Below are 15014 nucleotides of genomic sequence, written 5' to 3' on the forward strand. Positions count from 1 at the left end.
TGGAAGAGACAAAATTAATCTATGGTAAAAATTTCAGAGCAATAGTTGCCTCTAGGCCTAGGAGAATGACTGGAAAAGGGCATGAGGAAATTTTCTTGGGTGATGAAAATCTGCTAAGTCTTGATTAGAGGGAGGTTACAATTATGATGCATTTGTCAAGATTCACTGAATTCTATACCTAAGAGTTGCAGGACTTCCCTGGTGGTACAGTGGTCAAGAATCTGCCTGCCGGGCTTCCCTGGTGGCGCAGTGGTTGAGAATCTGCCTGCTAATGCAGGGGACACGGGTTCGAGCCCTGGTCTGGGAAGATCCCACATGCCACGGAGCGACTGGGCCCGTGAGCCACAATTGCTGAGCCTGCGCGTCTGGAGCCTGTGCCCCGCAGCGGGAGGGGCCGCGGTGGAGAGAGGCCCGCGCACCGCGATGAAGAGTGGCCCCCGCTTGCCGCAACTGGAGAAAGCCCTCGCACGAACCGAAGACCCAATACAGACAAAAATAATAAACAAATAAATAATTAAAAAAAAAAAAAAGAATCTGCCTGCCAATGCAGGGGACACGGGTTCAAGCCCCGGTCCGGGAAGATCCCACATGCCGCGGAGCAAGTAGGCCCGTGAGCCACAACTACTGAGCCTGCGCTCTAGAGCCCACGAGCCACAAGTACTGAACCCATGTGCCACAACTACTGAGGCCCGCGTGCCTGAAGCCCATGCTCCGCAACAAGAGAAGCCACAGCAATGAGAAACCCGCGCACCACAAGGAAGAGGAGCCCCCATTCGCCACAACTAGAGAAGGCCCGCGTGCAGCAACGAAGACCCAACACAGCCATAAATAAATAAATAAATTTTAAAAAGCGTTGTGAATTTCATGATTTATACATTTTACCTCAACAACAAAAAATGAAACTTTAAACAAACATTGAACTCTAATTAGTAGGCTTGCTTTACCAGTTATAAAATTACTTCCAGTGTTTTCTCATGTGTGAACAAACATATAAATATATTGAATATAATGGGAGCTGATTTCCCACTCTTGGAAAGATATATAGATTTCCTAACTGTCTGCTGAGAGGGACCAAAGCAAGGACACACAAGTAGCAATAAACACACACTGTAATCAGATCTTGGTTTCTCAATACCCTTCTCCACTAAAAGGAACCAGGCCATCTTCGAGATGTGACTGATTCTAGGGTAAGAAAAGTTCAAGATCCACATGGAACATCTATGTGCCCAAAAGTAAAGAACTGCTCAAAAAATGATGGGGACAAGTCCAAAGGACAAAGAAGCCACCATAAAGAGGCTCCCACTGACAGTTCAACAGTGACGCAGTGACCCACAGCCTCCAGCACTTTTTCTCTCACCTCATCAGTGGGCTGCATGTTCCTGTGGCAGGAACCACACCCTTTCTTCAGAGGTCTGAATCCACCCTGTGGGTGGAAAGGTAGCACTTCCTTTAAGCTTCTAAGTTACTTCCTTGTTAACCCATCTTCAGCCCTCAAGGTAGTAGCTGCATTTTGTAGTTCCTACTTCTATAAGACTTGTGTGTAACTTACAGTCCTCTCTTACCCCTTTTAGTAATTATTTTTTACTAAAAAACAATTCTTTATACTAAATTTTTCCTTAAAATCACTCATGTGGTATCTGTCTTCTGATTGGATGCTGAGTGATACAGGATCATTATTTCCCTCTTAGTCCTATCAAGAAATGCATACCTAAATCAGGAGGCAACATCAGACCAAACCAAAATGAGAGACATTCTACAAAATAAGTGACCTGTACTTTTCCAAATTTCAAGGTCAAGTAAGGTAAAGAAAAATGACAACTAATCGCAGTGTGTGACTCTGGCTTTGCTTCTGTGGTTGGGAAAGGGTAAAAAAGTGCTATAGTTCCTAATTTTGATAATTATACTGTGGTAATGTAAGAATGCCTTTATTCTTAGGAAATACACATAATGTACTTAGTGGTAATGGGGAACTTACCCTCAAATTGTTCAAAATAAAAGTGTGTCTGTGTGTGTGTGTGTGTGTCTGTGTGTGTGTGTGTGTGTGTGTATGTGTAGGGAGGATGGGGGAGCGGGGGGAGAGAGACCAGTAAAACAAATGGGGCAACATGTAAATACTTGGCAAATCTAGGTAGAGTGTATACAAGAGTTCTCTGTACTCTTCTTGCATCTTTTCTAAAATTTTTAATTTATTGATATATTAAAATTGAAAATTACCAAAACCAAAAATATATTTAGCCCTGGAAATATGTTATATATGATCATTTTTTAAAGGAGGGCATCAATAAAAGTTCAAAATTGAAATCTAGTTCAAGATGGCAAATTGAATACATGCATAATGGGACTGAGAAACTACCAAACAAATATCAAAAGATTGCTAAGCAGATCAGAAAACGTGAGCAGGTAGAGTGTATTCGACAGTGAAACCACAGCAAAACCTGTAACAAAAAACTCACCCAGGACAAAGCTCTTGAGAGGTTAAAAAAGGCATTCCCAACAGAGCTCCCACCTCAGAGTCGACAAAAGAGCAGGTCTGGGACAATTTTCAAAGCCATGAATTGAAGCAAGCATTCAAAGCACCCTTTCTTTCAAGCACCCTTCCCTTTTCTGCATATACTAAAGAGGAGGCAGCCTCAACATTGGATTTTAGGAACCTCCTAGAACCGCTTACTTAATATTTTTATTGGAGTACAGTTGATTTACATTGTGTTAGTTTCTGCTGTACAGCAAAGTGAGTCAGTTATAGACACACGTATATCCGCTCTTTTTTTAGATTCTTTTCCCATATAGGTCATTACAGAGTATTGAATAGAGTTCTCTGTGCCATTCAGTAGATTCTTATTAGTTATCTAATCTATATATAGTACTGTGTAAGTGTCCGTAGACAAGTTACTTTTATTATTAGAAAGCAACTCATCTTTCAATTTTCGTATTTTTTACTTGAAGACACATCCAAACCCAACCCAAATATACCACCTAGCCTGAATTGAATGTACCAGTTAATAAACAAATGCAGGATCCTAGAGTCCGTATAACGCAGTGTCGAGAGCATGAACTCTGGACTGTATACACACCCTATATAACTAACTTACCCCTAAATGATGGAGCCGGAATACTGACTCCATAACTTAGTAGCTGTGGGGCCCAGGGTAAGTCCCTTAGCCCCTGTCGCCTTTAATTTATTCATCTGTAAAATGGGGATAAGATACCTCCTCAGTAAGCTGGTCGTGAAGGTGAAGTGAGTTGATAACTCGTTTAAAGCACGTACAACAGGGCGGGCTTCTCACAGCGTCAGCTTCTATTATTATTCGATTCAAAACGCTGTTCTAACTCTGGTGAGCACAAGGAGGAAGCAAAATCCAGTCCCCATCCGAGGAGACGGTGGGAGGCACACGCAAATGCAACGGAGGAATCAAAGCAGAAAGAAACCAGACTAAAGCCAGGTGCGACCAGGTGCGAGCAGCCAGCGGGCACTGGGAGGACGAAACGGTTCCAGCTGAAGAGGGTGAGTCCAGGAGTCACAGGCGCCTCTGAACCGAGTTCTATGAACGGGAAGGACTTCCACACGCGGCTAAGACGCCACATGTGAGAGACACCGCAAAGGATCTTAGCAAAGGCGCAAAGACCAAAAATTGACTTGTCTCGGTCAGCAGAAGTGGTTGCAGAGTGTTTATCGAACAAAATGCCGGAGAGATGATAAGGCTAACTGGAATAGTAACCCCTGCCGCACCTCAAGGTGCTAAACCGGAGACAGGACGTAAAGAACAAAAGTGACGGTAAGAAAGCCAGGAGGACCACGACCCAGTCGCTCTCCACTATCCTCTAGGGACAACGCGACTCGGGGCCAGCACACAGGGAACCAGCGTCCCCCTCAGGCGGCAGACGTCCTGAGGCAGCAACCGGCGCGAGAACTACAGCTCCCGCTGCGGCCTGGAGATCGGGCCCCGCCCCGCACTTCCACTTCCGCCGCCCTCCGGTCCAACCTACCAGGGAGCGAGCCTGGCGCCTGACCGCGCGTGACCCCCGCGTGACCCCGCGTGACAGGGGCCCGAGCCGAGAGGCCAGGAGGTGGGAGTCTGGTACCCCAGTCAGTAGAAAGGCGACCCGCAAAGGTGGAACTAAACTTGCAAATCTCGATAGGGATTGGAGTTGATGCCGCGAGGGCGGAGCCTAACGCCCACGGTTCTGGCCAATCAGCGTCCGGGATGATCTGAGAGGCCGGGAAGGGGAAAGGGGCGAAACGGTTCTACGGTGACATGCCGCGGGGTCTAGTGGGAGGAGCAGTTGCCCAGCGGCCGCCCGGCACTTCCTGTTTCCGGTTCCCGGAGTGGAGCGTAGCGAGGCGCTTGTGGGGTCGCTGGCTCTGCCGCGAGCTCTGGAACCGGGGTCTGCGGCCGACCCCTCTCTGGTCCTGTCTCCCAGCCGCGAGCAGGTACTCGGCCGGGGATTCTGAGCTGTGGCTGCTCCCTTTGCCCGTGACACGTGAGTATGTGGGGCGTGGAGGAGGAGTGGGCTGGAGAGCGCTCACCCCTCGTGGCTGTGACGGGGCCCGGGATCGCTAAGTCTCCCTTGGCCCGGGTTCTAGCCCAAAAATCCAGCTAAGGATCCTGAGGGTAGAAAGGCGGAGGCGTAAGGTTGGGGAGTTACAGAGTCGCCAAGGGAGTGAGGGAGAAAGGATCTCCAAGACCAGAGTTTGGAAGGGAGGGAAAGGAAGGTCGCTAAGTCTGGAGTCCGTTCGAGGTGTTACTGGATACCCGTAGACGGGATTTTGGCCCGCATCGTAGAGGGAGGTCAGGTGGCATCATTTGTAGAGGGTATGGCCCTAAGCATTTGGAAAGTCGGGAAACTAGACGGGACGCAAATGTCTGGAAGCTTGGAAGAAGTTTGAGGGAGATGAGTGTATGGTACGAAGAGTCGCCAATAGAGGGATTTGTGTTCCTCTTTGGAGGGAGCTTCCGCCCTTGGGCCATAGAGCTGCTTCCTTAAGGCTTTTCAACCTTGGGTGGTTCAGCTAGTTAGGGCTGCTCTTCTGAAAGTGTGGGCTGCTGGAGACAGGAGATAAGGGCCGTCGCATCAGAAATGAGCCAGAGAGAAGAAAGTAGAAATTCCACCGAAAAACAGAAAATGGTCATGGCTAGTCTTAAGGAGCGGGGGAAGTGAGTGGTACAGAGGCCCAGTGATGTAAAGTGCTTCCCAATTCCTGGCTTAGTCATTGGTCATCCCATTGGAGGAGAATTTTTTAGCCTTAACCGTATGGATCTATCGTTGTAGAACAAGAAAATTGAAAGGGATTCTTCAAAATCTTTAAGTCCTGCCGCTTGTTTCCAAAGTATCTCGGACAAAGTCTTGCACCTTGAGAATCTAATTGTAGCACAATTAGATGTAAAAAGGAACTACCCAGCCCTTGGATTTCATACTCTTACCAATACATTTTTGCACTCCTTTATTTATGAGAAAATAGCTTTATACCATGACTCATTCAAGTTGCCTTACTAATAACTTCATACATGTTTAATACTTGGATAACCTAAGGCAAGTAACTTAAGCTCTGTAGGAATCAGTTTCCTCATCTGTAAAATGGGAGAAATTATACCTACTTTTCTGGGTTGTGAAGATTGACGAACATAATCTAGATAAAGCACTTAGAGCATATGCCACTGAATCAAAGAGAAGCAGCTCAAATGTAGCCAAACCTTAAGCAGGAAAGAGAAGAATATATCTCTTTTTATCTCCCATCTTTTTGAAAGAATAATTAAAGGAAAGCTAGTTCAACTCAACTAATGCTGACTGCAGGGTGTTCAGCCCTTCATCCTTTCCCAGTTTTGTGAGAGTCTTTGTTCTAATTTGGGAAAAGAAATCATCAACTGTTAACAGATAAGGAACTAACTTTGAAGCCAAAGAACACAGCCTTCTGTGTGAGCATCCCTCCAGAAAATGGTCCTGGATAAAAGAATATTGAAAGCACAGAAAGTTGAAATTTCAAATTGGGTCCTGAGAGAATATAAAGAAAATGTCATGCTTAATCAATCTAATAAAAGGAGCCTCTTATTTCATTTTAGTCAGCTGGTCAAGTTGTGTGGAGCAGTGAGTTAATTTAGAGAAGGTAGGAGTTTGAGGTCTGAGTTCTTTATTCCGCCTCCTGTTTAGTGAACTGTGTGAGGGGTCACTTCCCCTTCTTGCTTTGTCAAAATGAAAGCAAGACTTTGGCTGCCTACTCTGATCCCCCAAAAACTTAATGTGAAAGGAATGGTTAAGTGTAGACCATGAGCTCAGAGCTGCACTGTCTGTTTCACCCCACTAGCTGTGTCTAGTTTTCTCCTCTGTAAAATAAGGACAGTCATTGTATTTACTGCATAGGGTTTTTATAAGGCTTAATTGGTTAATGTATGTTAAATGCCTAGCAAAAGGCAAGCACTCTATTAAGTGTTTCCTATTGATGCTTTGTATGTGTTTATGGGGGCCTCAGACTTTGTGGCTGGCTATACTTATTCTATGGAAACACCTTTTTAATATTACTACAATGAATTGATGTTTGAAGTACACCAAGTCGGGGAGATGACTTCCCAAGTATTGGTTGCCCTAGTGGAATGTGGGAAACGGAATGTCAAATGTGGGACTTCCCTGGTGGCGCAGTGGTTAAGAATCCGCCTGCCAATGCAGGGGACATGTGTTCGATCCCTGGTCCGGGAAGATCCCACATGGCCACGGAGCAACTAAGCCCGTGCGCCACAACTACTGAAGCCCACGCACCTAGAGCCCATGCTCTGCAACGAGAGAAGCCACCGCAATGAGAAGCCCGCGCACTGCAACTAGAGAAAGCCCGCGCGCAGTAATGAAGACCCAACAAAGCCAAAAATAAATAAATAAAATAAATTTTAAAAAAAGAATGTCAAATGTAAGTTCGTTTAGCTCTGTATCATGGTGCCTCAGAGGCGGTTGGCCACTTCAGGATGAAGTTGAACATCTCTTTCCCAGCCAATGGCTGCCAGAGACTCACTGAAGTGGATGATGAACAAAAACTTCATACCTTTTGTGAGAAGCATATGGCCACAGAAGTTGCCGCTGATGCTCTGGGTGAAGAATGGAAGGGTTATGTGTTCTGAATCGGTGGGAACAACAAACAAGGTTTTCCCCATGAAGCAGGTGTCTGGACCCATGGTAGAGTCTACCCGCTACTGGGTAAGGGGCATTCCTGTTACAGACCAAGGAGGACTGGAGAAAGAAAGCACAAATCTGTACAGGGTTGCATTGTGGATGCCAATCTGAGTGTTCTCAATTTGGTCATAGTGGAAAAAGGGGAGAAGCATATTCCTGGACTCACAGATACAACTTCGCCTCGTCAGCTGGGGCCCAAAAGAGCTAGCAGAATCCACAAACTTTTCAGTCTCTCTCTATGTCCGCCAGTATATTGTGAGAGGACCCCTAAACAAAGAAGGTAAGAAACCTAGGACCAAAGCACACAAGACTCAGCGTCTTGTTACTCCATGTGTTCTGCAGCACAAACGTCAGCATATTGCTCTGAAGAAACAGCATACTAAGAAAATAAGGAAGAGGCTGCAGAATATGCTAAACTCTTGGCCAAGAGAATGAAGGAGGCCAAAGAAGAACACCAGGAACAGATTGCCAAGAGACGGAGGCTGTCCTCTGAGAGCTTCTACCTCTAAGTCTGAGTCCAGTCAAAAACGAGATGTTCTAAGAGTAACAAATAAATGAGATCAGACATACAAAAAAAAACCCGTAAGTTTGTTTAGGAGAGTGGAGAAAATTTATTCAGGTACCTATTAGTACCCATTAAATTCTGCCTGTTTTAAGTTTTATATGCTAAAAATGCAGTGGAGTCAGTAGCCCAGCATGACAAAGAATTAGAGGACTTTAAAAGAGTATTCAAACCGAAGTCCAGACTTGTAGTATGGAAGCATTTTATCATAAGTGAGAAAAGTTTGGAAGAATTGAATCTTTGTATCAGAAAAATTGGTGATACTGTTATAAAATTAACAAGTAGCGATGGCCTAAGGGATCATTAATGGATACCAAAGTGAATTCTTTTGAAAGGGTAAATCAGTGTATCCTGGGTGTAAAGATGGAATTAGAGAAAAGAAAATGAGTTTGGGAAACAGAGCCACATGTTTCCATTCCTAAAGCAGTACAAGCATCAGATGAATTGGATTTGCTAAATTGTAAAGTGATGTGATGATTCCCAAGAGTCATCAGCAATTGGAAGCTAGAAACTCTTGAGGTTCATGACTTGTAGAGCCTGAGGTGGGTTTTGGAATACTTATTCAAACCGAACTCATTTGGACCTAGTGAATTTTGTTCTTCCTGTCATTTAAATGATGGAATGATTTTTCAGAGGTGAGACATCAGAACAGGTAGATGTCGAGTTTTAGGTGCTGTGGCTGTGTTTATCTCTGTTCATCATTCTTATGGTGAATATGAACAAAGACTGTTAGATGCTCCTGAATATTAAAATGAGGACTTAGGTCCCAAAGTATTCAAGTCTCTTTCTCTATTTTACATCTTTCTTAATAACTGCCAACTAGCCCTTACCAAGTGTCAATTGTAATTTGAGTATTATCTTATGGAGGGCCACTGGTTTAAGCAGTATTTATGAACTAGTATTGAACTCTAAATAATGAGACATCTCAATCTAATTTCTCACCAAATGGTAAAGAGGCAAGGATGTCTCCACCAGGCTGTCATAATTTAATTATTTTTGTTCTTTCCTTTCCCTCTTCTCAGCCCCATAGGTTGTTCTGAAGAACTTACCTATGAATTAGACTGAAAGTGATTGATATATAGTTTCCCGACACAGGTGATAGATATATATGTGCATGTGTGTATATACGTACATATATGTATATCTGTATATGGGTTTCCTAACACAGGTGCTCTTGGCACAGGGATATTAAAAGGTAATATTTGTTGCATACACCAAAGAATCTTATAGTTTCTGCATAATCAAAATACTGTTCATTGGTCACACTTAAGTATTCTCTAGGCCATTGATTGGTTCTTCTGACAGTTTCTAGGACCAAAAATGTGTTTTTCTCCCAATACAGCTTAGAAGTCTAGATATTCTTTTTTTGTGCGCACCTTGCAGAAATCTCAACAACAATCTATAGACACTAACTCTTCACCAAGGCCAATGCTGTCCTCTTTGTTTAATGCACATGAAAGGAGCACGAGAAGGACAGGAGGTGACCAGTGGTGTCAGGCAAGGGAGTCAGCTAGGAAGAAGCTTTTGAAATAAGTTTTAAAAAGAAAAAGACAAACCTGGAGACTTAAGATTCCAATTCTGAATATTAAATAATGGGGAAAACAGAACTTGAAATGGAGACAAGAAAATAAAGCCCAACATCATGATAATGAAGAAAACTGGCTAGTGTAAAATAATAGGTGGTGGGTGGAAGATTAAAAGGTTAAAAAAATACCATTCATTTATGACACATTCATATGCTTTCTTTCTTTCCTTTCTCTCCCGATCCTCTGCCTCTTTCCCTAACACACACACTCCCTCTCCCAAAAGGATGTTCCCCCATTACAGCTCCTGGAGAACTGGCTTGCTCCTGCTGCTGCTGCTGGCCGTGGCAGTAAGAGAATCCTGGCAGACCGAAGAAAAAACATGCGACCTGGTAGGAGAAAAGGATAAAGAGTCAGAGAAAGAGTTGGCTCTACTGAAGAGGCTGACGCCGCTGTTTAACAAAAGGTAAATGAGAAGAATCTTAATGGGCTTAAGGAGATAACTTTATTAAAGAATCTCTTCCTCCTCTTACTGATTTTATTTTAGTATTACTACCAAACATAGGGGGGATACATGTATCATAACCTCCTCTGAGAGACGGTTCTAATCTGAACTTTAGCAGTATTAGTCTTATTTGGCCGTGCTGTCTTGCTTTCCTTCATGATATAGAGCACGTGCTCAGCCCACGGTTCAGCAGCCGTGTGCAGGTACCTTATGCAGAAGAGTAGCGGTTTCCAAGACTGGATCCAAGAAACCAGCTCATAGGAACTAAAAAGCATTATTTGATGCCTCGATATTTAGAAGTATCAGATGAACATATTTAGGCCTACTGCGTCATCATAAGTGTCAGGAATCTTCTGGTATATAAATCTGAAGATAATCTTTAAGGAAGGAGGGTGTATCTCATGAACGTAGACCCTTACTCAGGGGGATGTAGTAGCTAATGTTTTAGCATAGTCTAGAGCAATTGTTCTAGAAATATCTAGAATACTAGCTGTCTTGGATGCTGTATTTTAATCAGTCATCATCAACAGTTAGGGTGTTCTGTCTGGGTCATGGATATCTCATGATACAACAGATATTATTCACTAGGACGTTTAGCCATGACGTCAGATAAATAAGTTGAGTGCGCCATTGTTGTTGTTGTTAAAAAGGAAACTGCTCTTCCTAAGGCTGACAGCTGTAACTGTCTTCTTCCTTCTCACTTCTCCTCACAGCTTTGAGAGCACCGTGGGCCAGGGCACAGACATGTATATCTACGTGTTCCGGGTGTGCCGAGAAGCTGGCAACCACACCTCTGGGGCAGGCCTGGTGCAGATCAACAAAAGTAATGGGAAGGAGACAGTAGTAGGGAGACTCAACAAGACTCAGATCTTCAATGGAAGTAAGATTCTCCCTGTTGATCCCTCTGATAATCCTGTATGTCTCAGCCCTTCCCAGTCTCTTCAGTGTATACCATACGGTATGTGTGGTTCAGTTCACCTGAGACACCTGCAAACCACAGGATACCTAGTTCCACAGCTCCTCCACAGCCAAGGCTCAGGACGTTTATGTGTTTGTTTTAAAGTGAGATCAAGCTTTTTTGCAAACCAGTCAGTCTACAAAAATTTCCCCACCATGTTGAGTTATGTTGATATTTCTCAAAAGTCATAAAATCATATTGCTGGAAAGGACTATGTGAGCAACTATGGTCTGTTTTCCTCCCTTAAGCAGATAAGTAAATTATTCATTGCACATTGTTGCTCCTGTAAATAACATAATAAAAAACAACGTCAAGAGTTTGGGGCTAGGGGTCAGAAGACTGGATTTTTGATCCAGCTCATATTTATTTGTCCTGTGACTTTGAAAAATCATTTCACCTTTTTGATTTTGTTTTCTCATATGCAAAATTGGAAGCACAGTCCTTACCTGATTCACCTCACGTGATTATTGATCAAATGATACTTTGCAAAAGAAATTTGAACACAGTAAATACTAAAGAAGGAAAAATGCCCCCCAGTCTTCAAAATCATCCACTTTGAATTTATCGGTGGCGACTGGATGACCTTAGGCTTTCCCTTGCCGCCCAGTAATTGTATGGAAGCTCTTCTTTTGATGTTAGCAGGTATTTGGAAAATGTGAGTCATGATTAAGGTATGGATCATAATTGTATTTGCACTGTCAATTGCCTTAATTTTTGTGGAAAATTAAGGTTATTCTTGTATGACTGACTGATTCTTAGTCGTCTTAATAAGGGAACACACAGCTGTTATAAAGGAGCAAGGTTTAGCTGCTGTTTCTGGTATACAGAGCTCATCCTGAAAGGGTTATTTTAATTACAGCCAATTTCATTGAACTCACTTCCACTCTACCACAGTGCCCAGGTCTGCCTCTGCTTTTCCCGCACCCCGAAGCTCCATTTTCCTTGTCCCTCCTCAGGTAATTGGATCATGCTGATCTATAAAGGGGGTGATGAATATGACAGTCACTGTGGCAAGGAGCAGCGTCGGGCAGTGGTGATGATCTCCTGCAATCGACACACCCTAGCGGTGAGGCACCCTGGGGCCTAGGAGCCTAGAGAGGAGATGAAAGGACTGGCCTGAGGTGGGAGAGACTGTCCAGAGGGAACAAGATAATTGGGACGGAGGAGATAAAACGAGAAGTTCAGCTTTTCCCTGAGTCATAGGCACCCGTGTTCCATCATACATGGAAGAGAAGGTTTTGAACCAGGAGAAGGCAAATGTTTTGGGGGTTTTGTGGGTTTGTGCTTTTTTCAGACAGGTGTCAGACACAACATAAATGTTGTGTTCTGTCCTCTTGTCATCAGGACAACTTTAACCCTGTGTTTGAGGAGCGAGGCAAAGTCCAAGATTGTTTCTACCTCTTTGAGATAGACAGCAGCCTGGCCTGTTCCCCAGAGATCTCCCACCTCAGCGTGGGTTCTATCTTACTTGTCACGTGAGTACTTTTTCCTTTATCAGTCCAAACCTTTTTTTTTTTTTTTAACTCCACAATTACTTGGAGGTCTATAGGTACAAATAGTGTACATGTATATGTTATACTATAATTTGTAAAAATCCTCTTTAAACTCTGTGCAAGTTTAAAAAAATGACTTAATGTTTTGTCCCCAATAAATATTTGCATTTGGAGGTAGGGTTTTTTCCCTACTGGAGGGCTGGACAGTTTTTAATACACTGCCATTAGATTATTAGAACTTTGAAAGAAATGGAGTTGTATATCTAATGGTGACTGTTCTCAGCCCTAAGTCAGAGTCACAAACTCTGTCTTATTTTATTCTGATCATTTTGGTTTTCTCAGACTGACACTCTAATTGGTTTTCTAAGGACCTACCAGCCCCCTTGTTCATTCAACTGACCACCCCCTTTTTTTTTTTCCTTTCATTTTTATGGAACACAGCTTAGGAAACAGGTAACAATGAATACAGAGATTATCTTTAGTATCTGAGTCTTACTATTTCTTGGTTTTTGAGTATAGATGTCTTTCTCCCTCAACAGGTTTGCATCGCTGATCGCTGTCTATATCATCGGGGGGTTCCTGTACCAGCGACTGGTGGTGGGAGCCAAAGGAATGGAGCAGTTTCCCCACTTGGCCTTCTGGCAGGATCTTGGCAACCTGGTAGCAGTAAGTAACAGGGCAGCTGGCTGAGTCCGTGGCCTACAGACAAGGTTGAATGACCAGCCATCCTGGTTTGCCCAGACTGAGGGGTTTCCTGAGACACAGGACATTGGGTGCTAAAACCACAAAAGTCCCAGCAAACCAAGACAGTTGGTTGCCCTAGTACAGATAAGCAACATAGCATCTTAGTGTCTGGCCTTGCTAAGGCTTGGCTGGAAGAGCAGTCCTTTTGCTGAGATTTGGGATCCTGATACAGCTCTTAAGGGGCCTAGGTGAGGAAAGGGTGAGGCCAAGTTAGAACCTGTCTGCTCTTCCCCACATTCGATTCAGGCTGATCCTTGGAGCTTTGGGGTTTTCTCTTCATTATCCCTGGAGAAAACCAGTTCCTGCCACATTCTTGGACCATAAACATACTCTGCCCACCTGAAAGCTGCTGATTTCAAATGATCGTTTCCTTCCTTTCCTTTCCCCCTGCAGGATGGTTGTGACTTTGTGTGCCGATCTAAACCCCGAAACGTGCCTGCTGCATATCGTGGTGTGGGGGATGACCAGCTGGGGGAGGAGTCAGAAGAAAGGGATGATCATTTATTACCGATGTGATTGCACTTTAAATGTCCAGCTTCTTCAGCCCCCAAACCAAAGCATCCTCAGCCAGGTTTCTTAAGCAGCCTCCGCTCCAGTCTCTCATCTCCCCCTTAATATTGCTCTTGCTTTCCGGTTTGCTTTTCGTTTGCGTCCACTTGTCAGTAGTAGAAATGCCTTCCCTTTGTTCCCTATTATTTGTTTTCCCTCCTGAGAGGTACAGTTAGTTGTAGGACAGAGATAATATAATAGGGCCAATGACAGCAGAGGCTGTTGCATGGTCTCTTGGTATCAGAAAGTACAAGCAGGGGAGTTATCATGAGCAAAAGGGTGTGGCAGGCTCCCTGACCCTTCCTTTTTTAAACACATTTTCACAAGTTTTTGAGACACTGGATTTCTTTAATTTAAAAAAAAAAAAGCAACGAAACATTATTTATACAAGGTTTGATTGCTTTCATGCTGTTGCTCTGTACCCTACAGTAGTCTCCATGAGAACCTGGATGTCATTTCTTGCTGCTTGGAACTATTCTGCACTGACCACTTGGCTGTAGTCCAAGTACTGCCATTTGCTTTGAGCCTGGTGATGTCGTAGACTTAATTCTCCCACCTCTGGGATTAGGATGGGAAAATTTGAAATTTCCCAATTAGAGGATGACGAGGTACCAAACATCATTTGCTGGCATTGGAGTGACTTTATAGCTGGAGCTAGGACCTGGATTGTAGTCTTAGGTTATTGGTCCATCTGCAGCCAAAATGCCTAATCCAGAAGTCCAGTCATTGGAAAGGGATATTGAAATTGACCTCCTATGCTGCCGGGGTTCCAGAAAAGGGAAGTCTGTTTACCTTGTAGTGGGATCTCCTTGATGGGTTTCTCCCACTTGCAGTCAAAGCTGGCAAAGCTTTTCTTATTCCTAAAACGTTCCCTCTATCAATCAGTATGTCTAAACATGTTGCACTTTCCTTCATAGGCATGTCATTTTGACTTTTTTTTTTTGCCCCCAGTCTTCTGGAAAGGGAATGGAAGCAGAAGTGGGACATCCAGGGCTCTGCCATCTTCCGCCCTGGCTGTGGCGGCTGCGGCACGTGTCCCTTTTTCTGGCTCAGGGACGTGTCTTCTTGCCCACGACCTTATTTCTGTGGGGAGACGGTCTTCATCCTCTGATGCTTCCACCCTTCTGTTCAGGCCATGTGCCCAGAAACCTGGCCTGATCTTTGTGTGATAGTGAGCCTGGGCCACTGAAGAGTAACATGGCTCCACTGGACACAGGAGGATGGAATCAACAGGCAGGGGCCTTTTTTAGCCTTTAGAGAAGGAAATGAAATGATTTCATCTTTGGACTTTTAAATACTATTGGAATGATTTTTTTTCTTCTTTCTAAACAGGGAAAATAATGTCATAAAAGCATCTTTTTTGTTATTTGTTTGCATCCCTCCCCCACACTCTGGTGTTTTAAAAATGCAAAAAATATATACATTTTTTTGTACAAAAACAGTTAAAAGATTAAAAAAAAAAAACCACATTGGCCTAGTCATTTGTGTGAAAGAAGAGGGTAGATACACTGGAATGATGGAGTAAGAG

General features: G+C 43.8%; 1 protein-coding gene and 1 pseudogene across 1 annotated transcript; both read left to right on the top strand.

Moving 5' to 3' along the window:
* The first annotated feature begins 4067 nt into the window (after positions 1-4067).
* On the top strand, positions 4068-14953 carry M6PR (mannose-6-phosphate receptor, cation dependent). Its single transcript, XM_007196109.3, has 7 exons — positions 4068-4479; positions 9524-9703; positions 10456-10622; positions 11657-11766; positions 12045-12175; positions 12733-12859; positions 13331-14953. The coding sequence occupies exons 2-7, from the start codon at positions 9525-9527 to the stop codon at positions 13451-13453; spliced, it is 837 nt and encodes a 278-aa protein (XP_007196171.1). The 5' UTR covers positions 4068-4479; position 9524; the 3' UTR covers positions 13454-14953.
* LOC103017507 (40S ribosomal protein S6-like) lies at positions 4487-9515 on the top strand (annotated as a pseudogene).
* Positions 14954-15014: the final 61 nt, after the last annotated feature.

Source organism: Balaenoptera acutorostrata, chromosome 11, assembly GCF_949987535.1.
Source record: "Balaenoptera acutorostrata chromosome 11, mBalAcu1.1, whole genome shotgun sequence".
In the NCBI taxonomy this organism is placed as follows: Eukaryota; Metazoa; Chordata; class Mammalia; order Artiodactyla; family Balaenopteridae; genus Balaenoptera; species Balaenoptera acutorostrata.

Bases quoted from the DNA above. Each gene is read 5' to 3' on its own strand.
- M6PR (XM_007196109.3), top strand. From the start codon at position 9,525: ATGTTCCCCCATTACAGCTCCTGGAGAACTGGCTTGCTCCTGCTGCTG. The intron at 12,176-12,732 runs GTGAGTACTTTT...CTCCCTCAACAG, and splicing joins GGTTCTATCTTACTTGTCAC to GTTTGCATCGCTGATCGCTG. The intron at 12,860-13,330 runs GTAAGTAACAGG...TTCCCCCTGCAG, and splicing joins ATCTTGGCAACCTGGTAGCA to GATGGTTGTGACTTTGTGTG.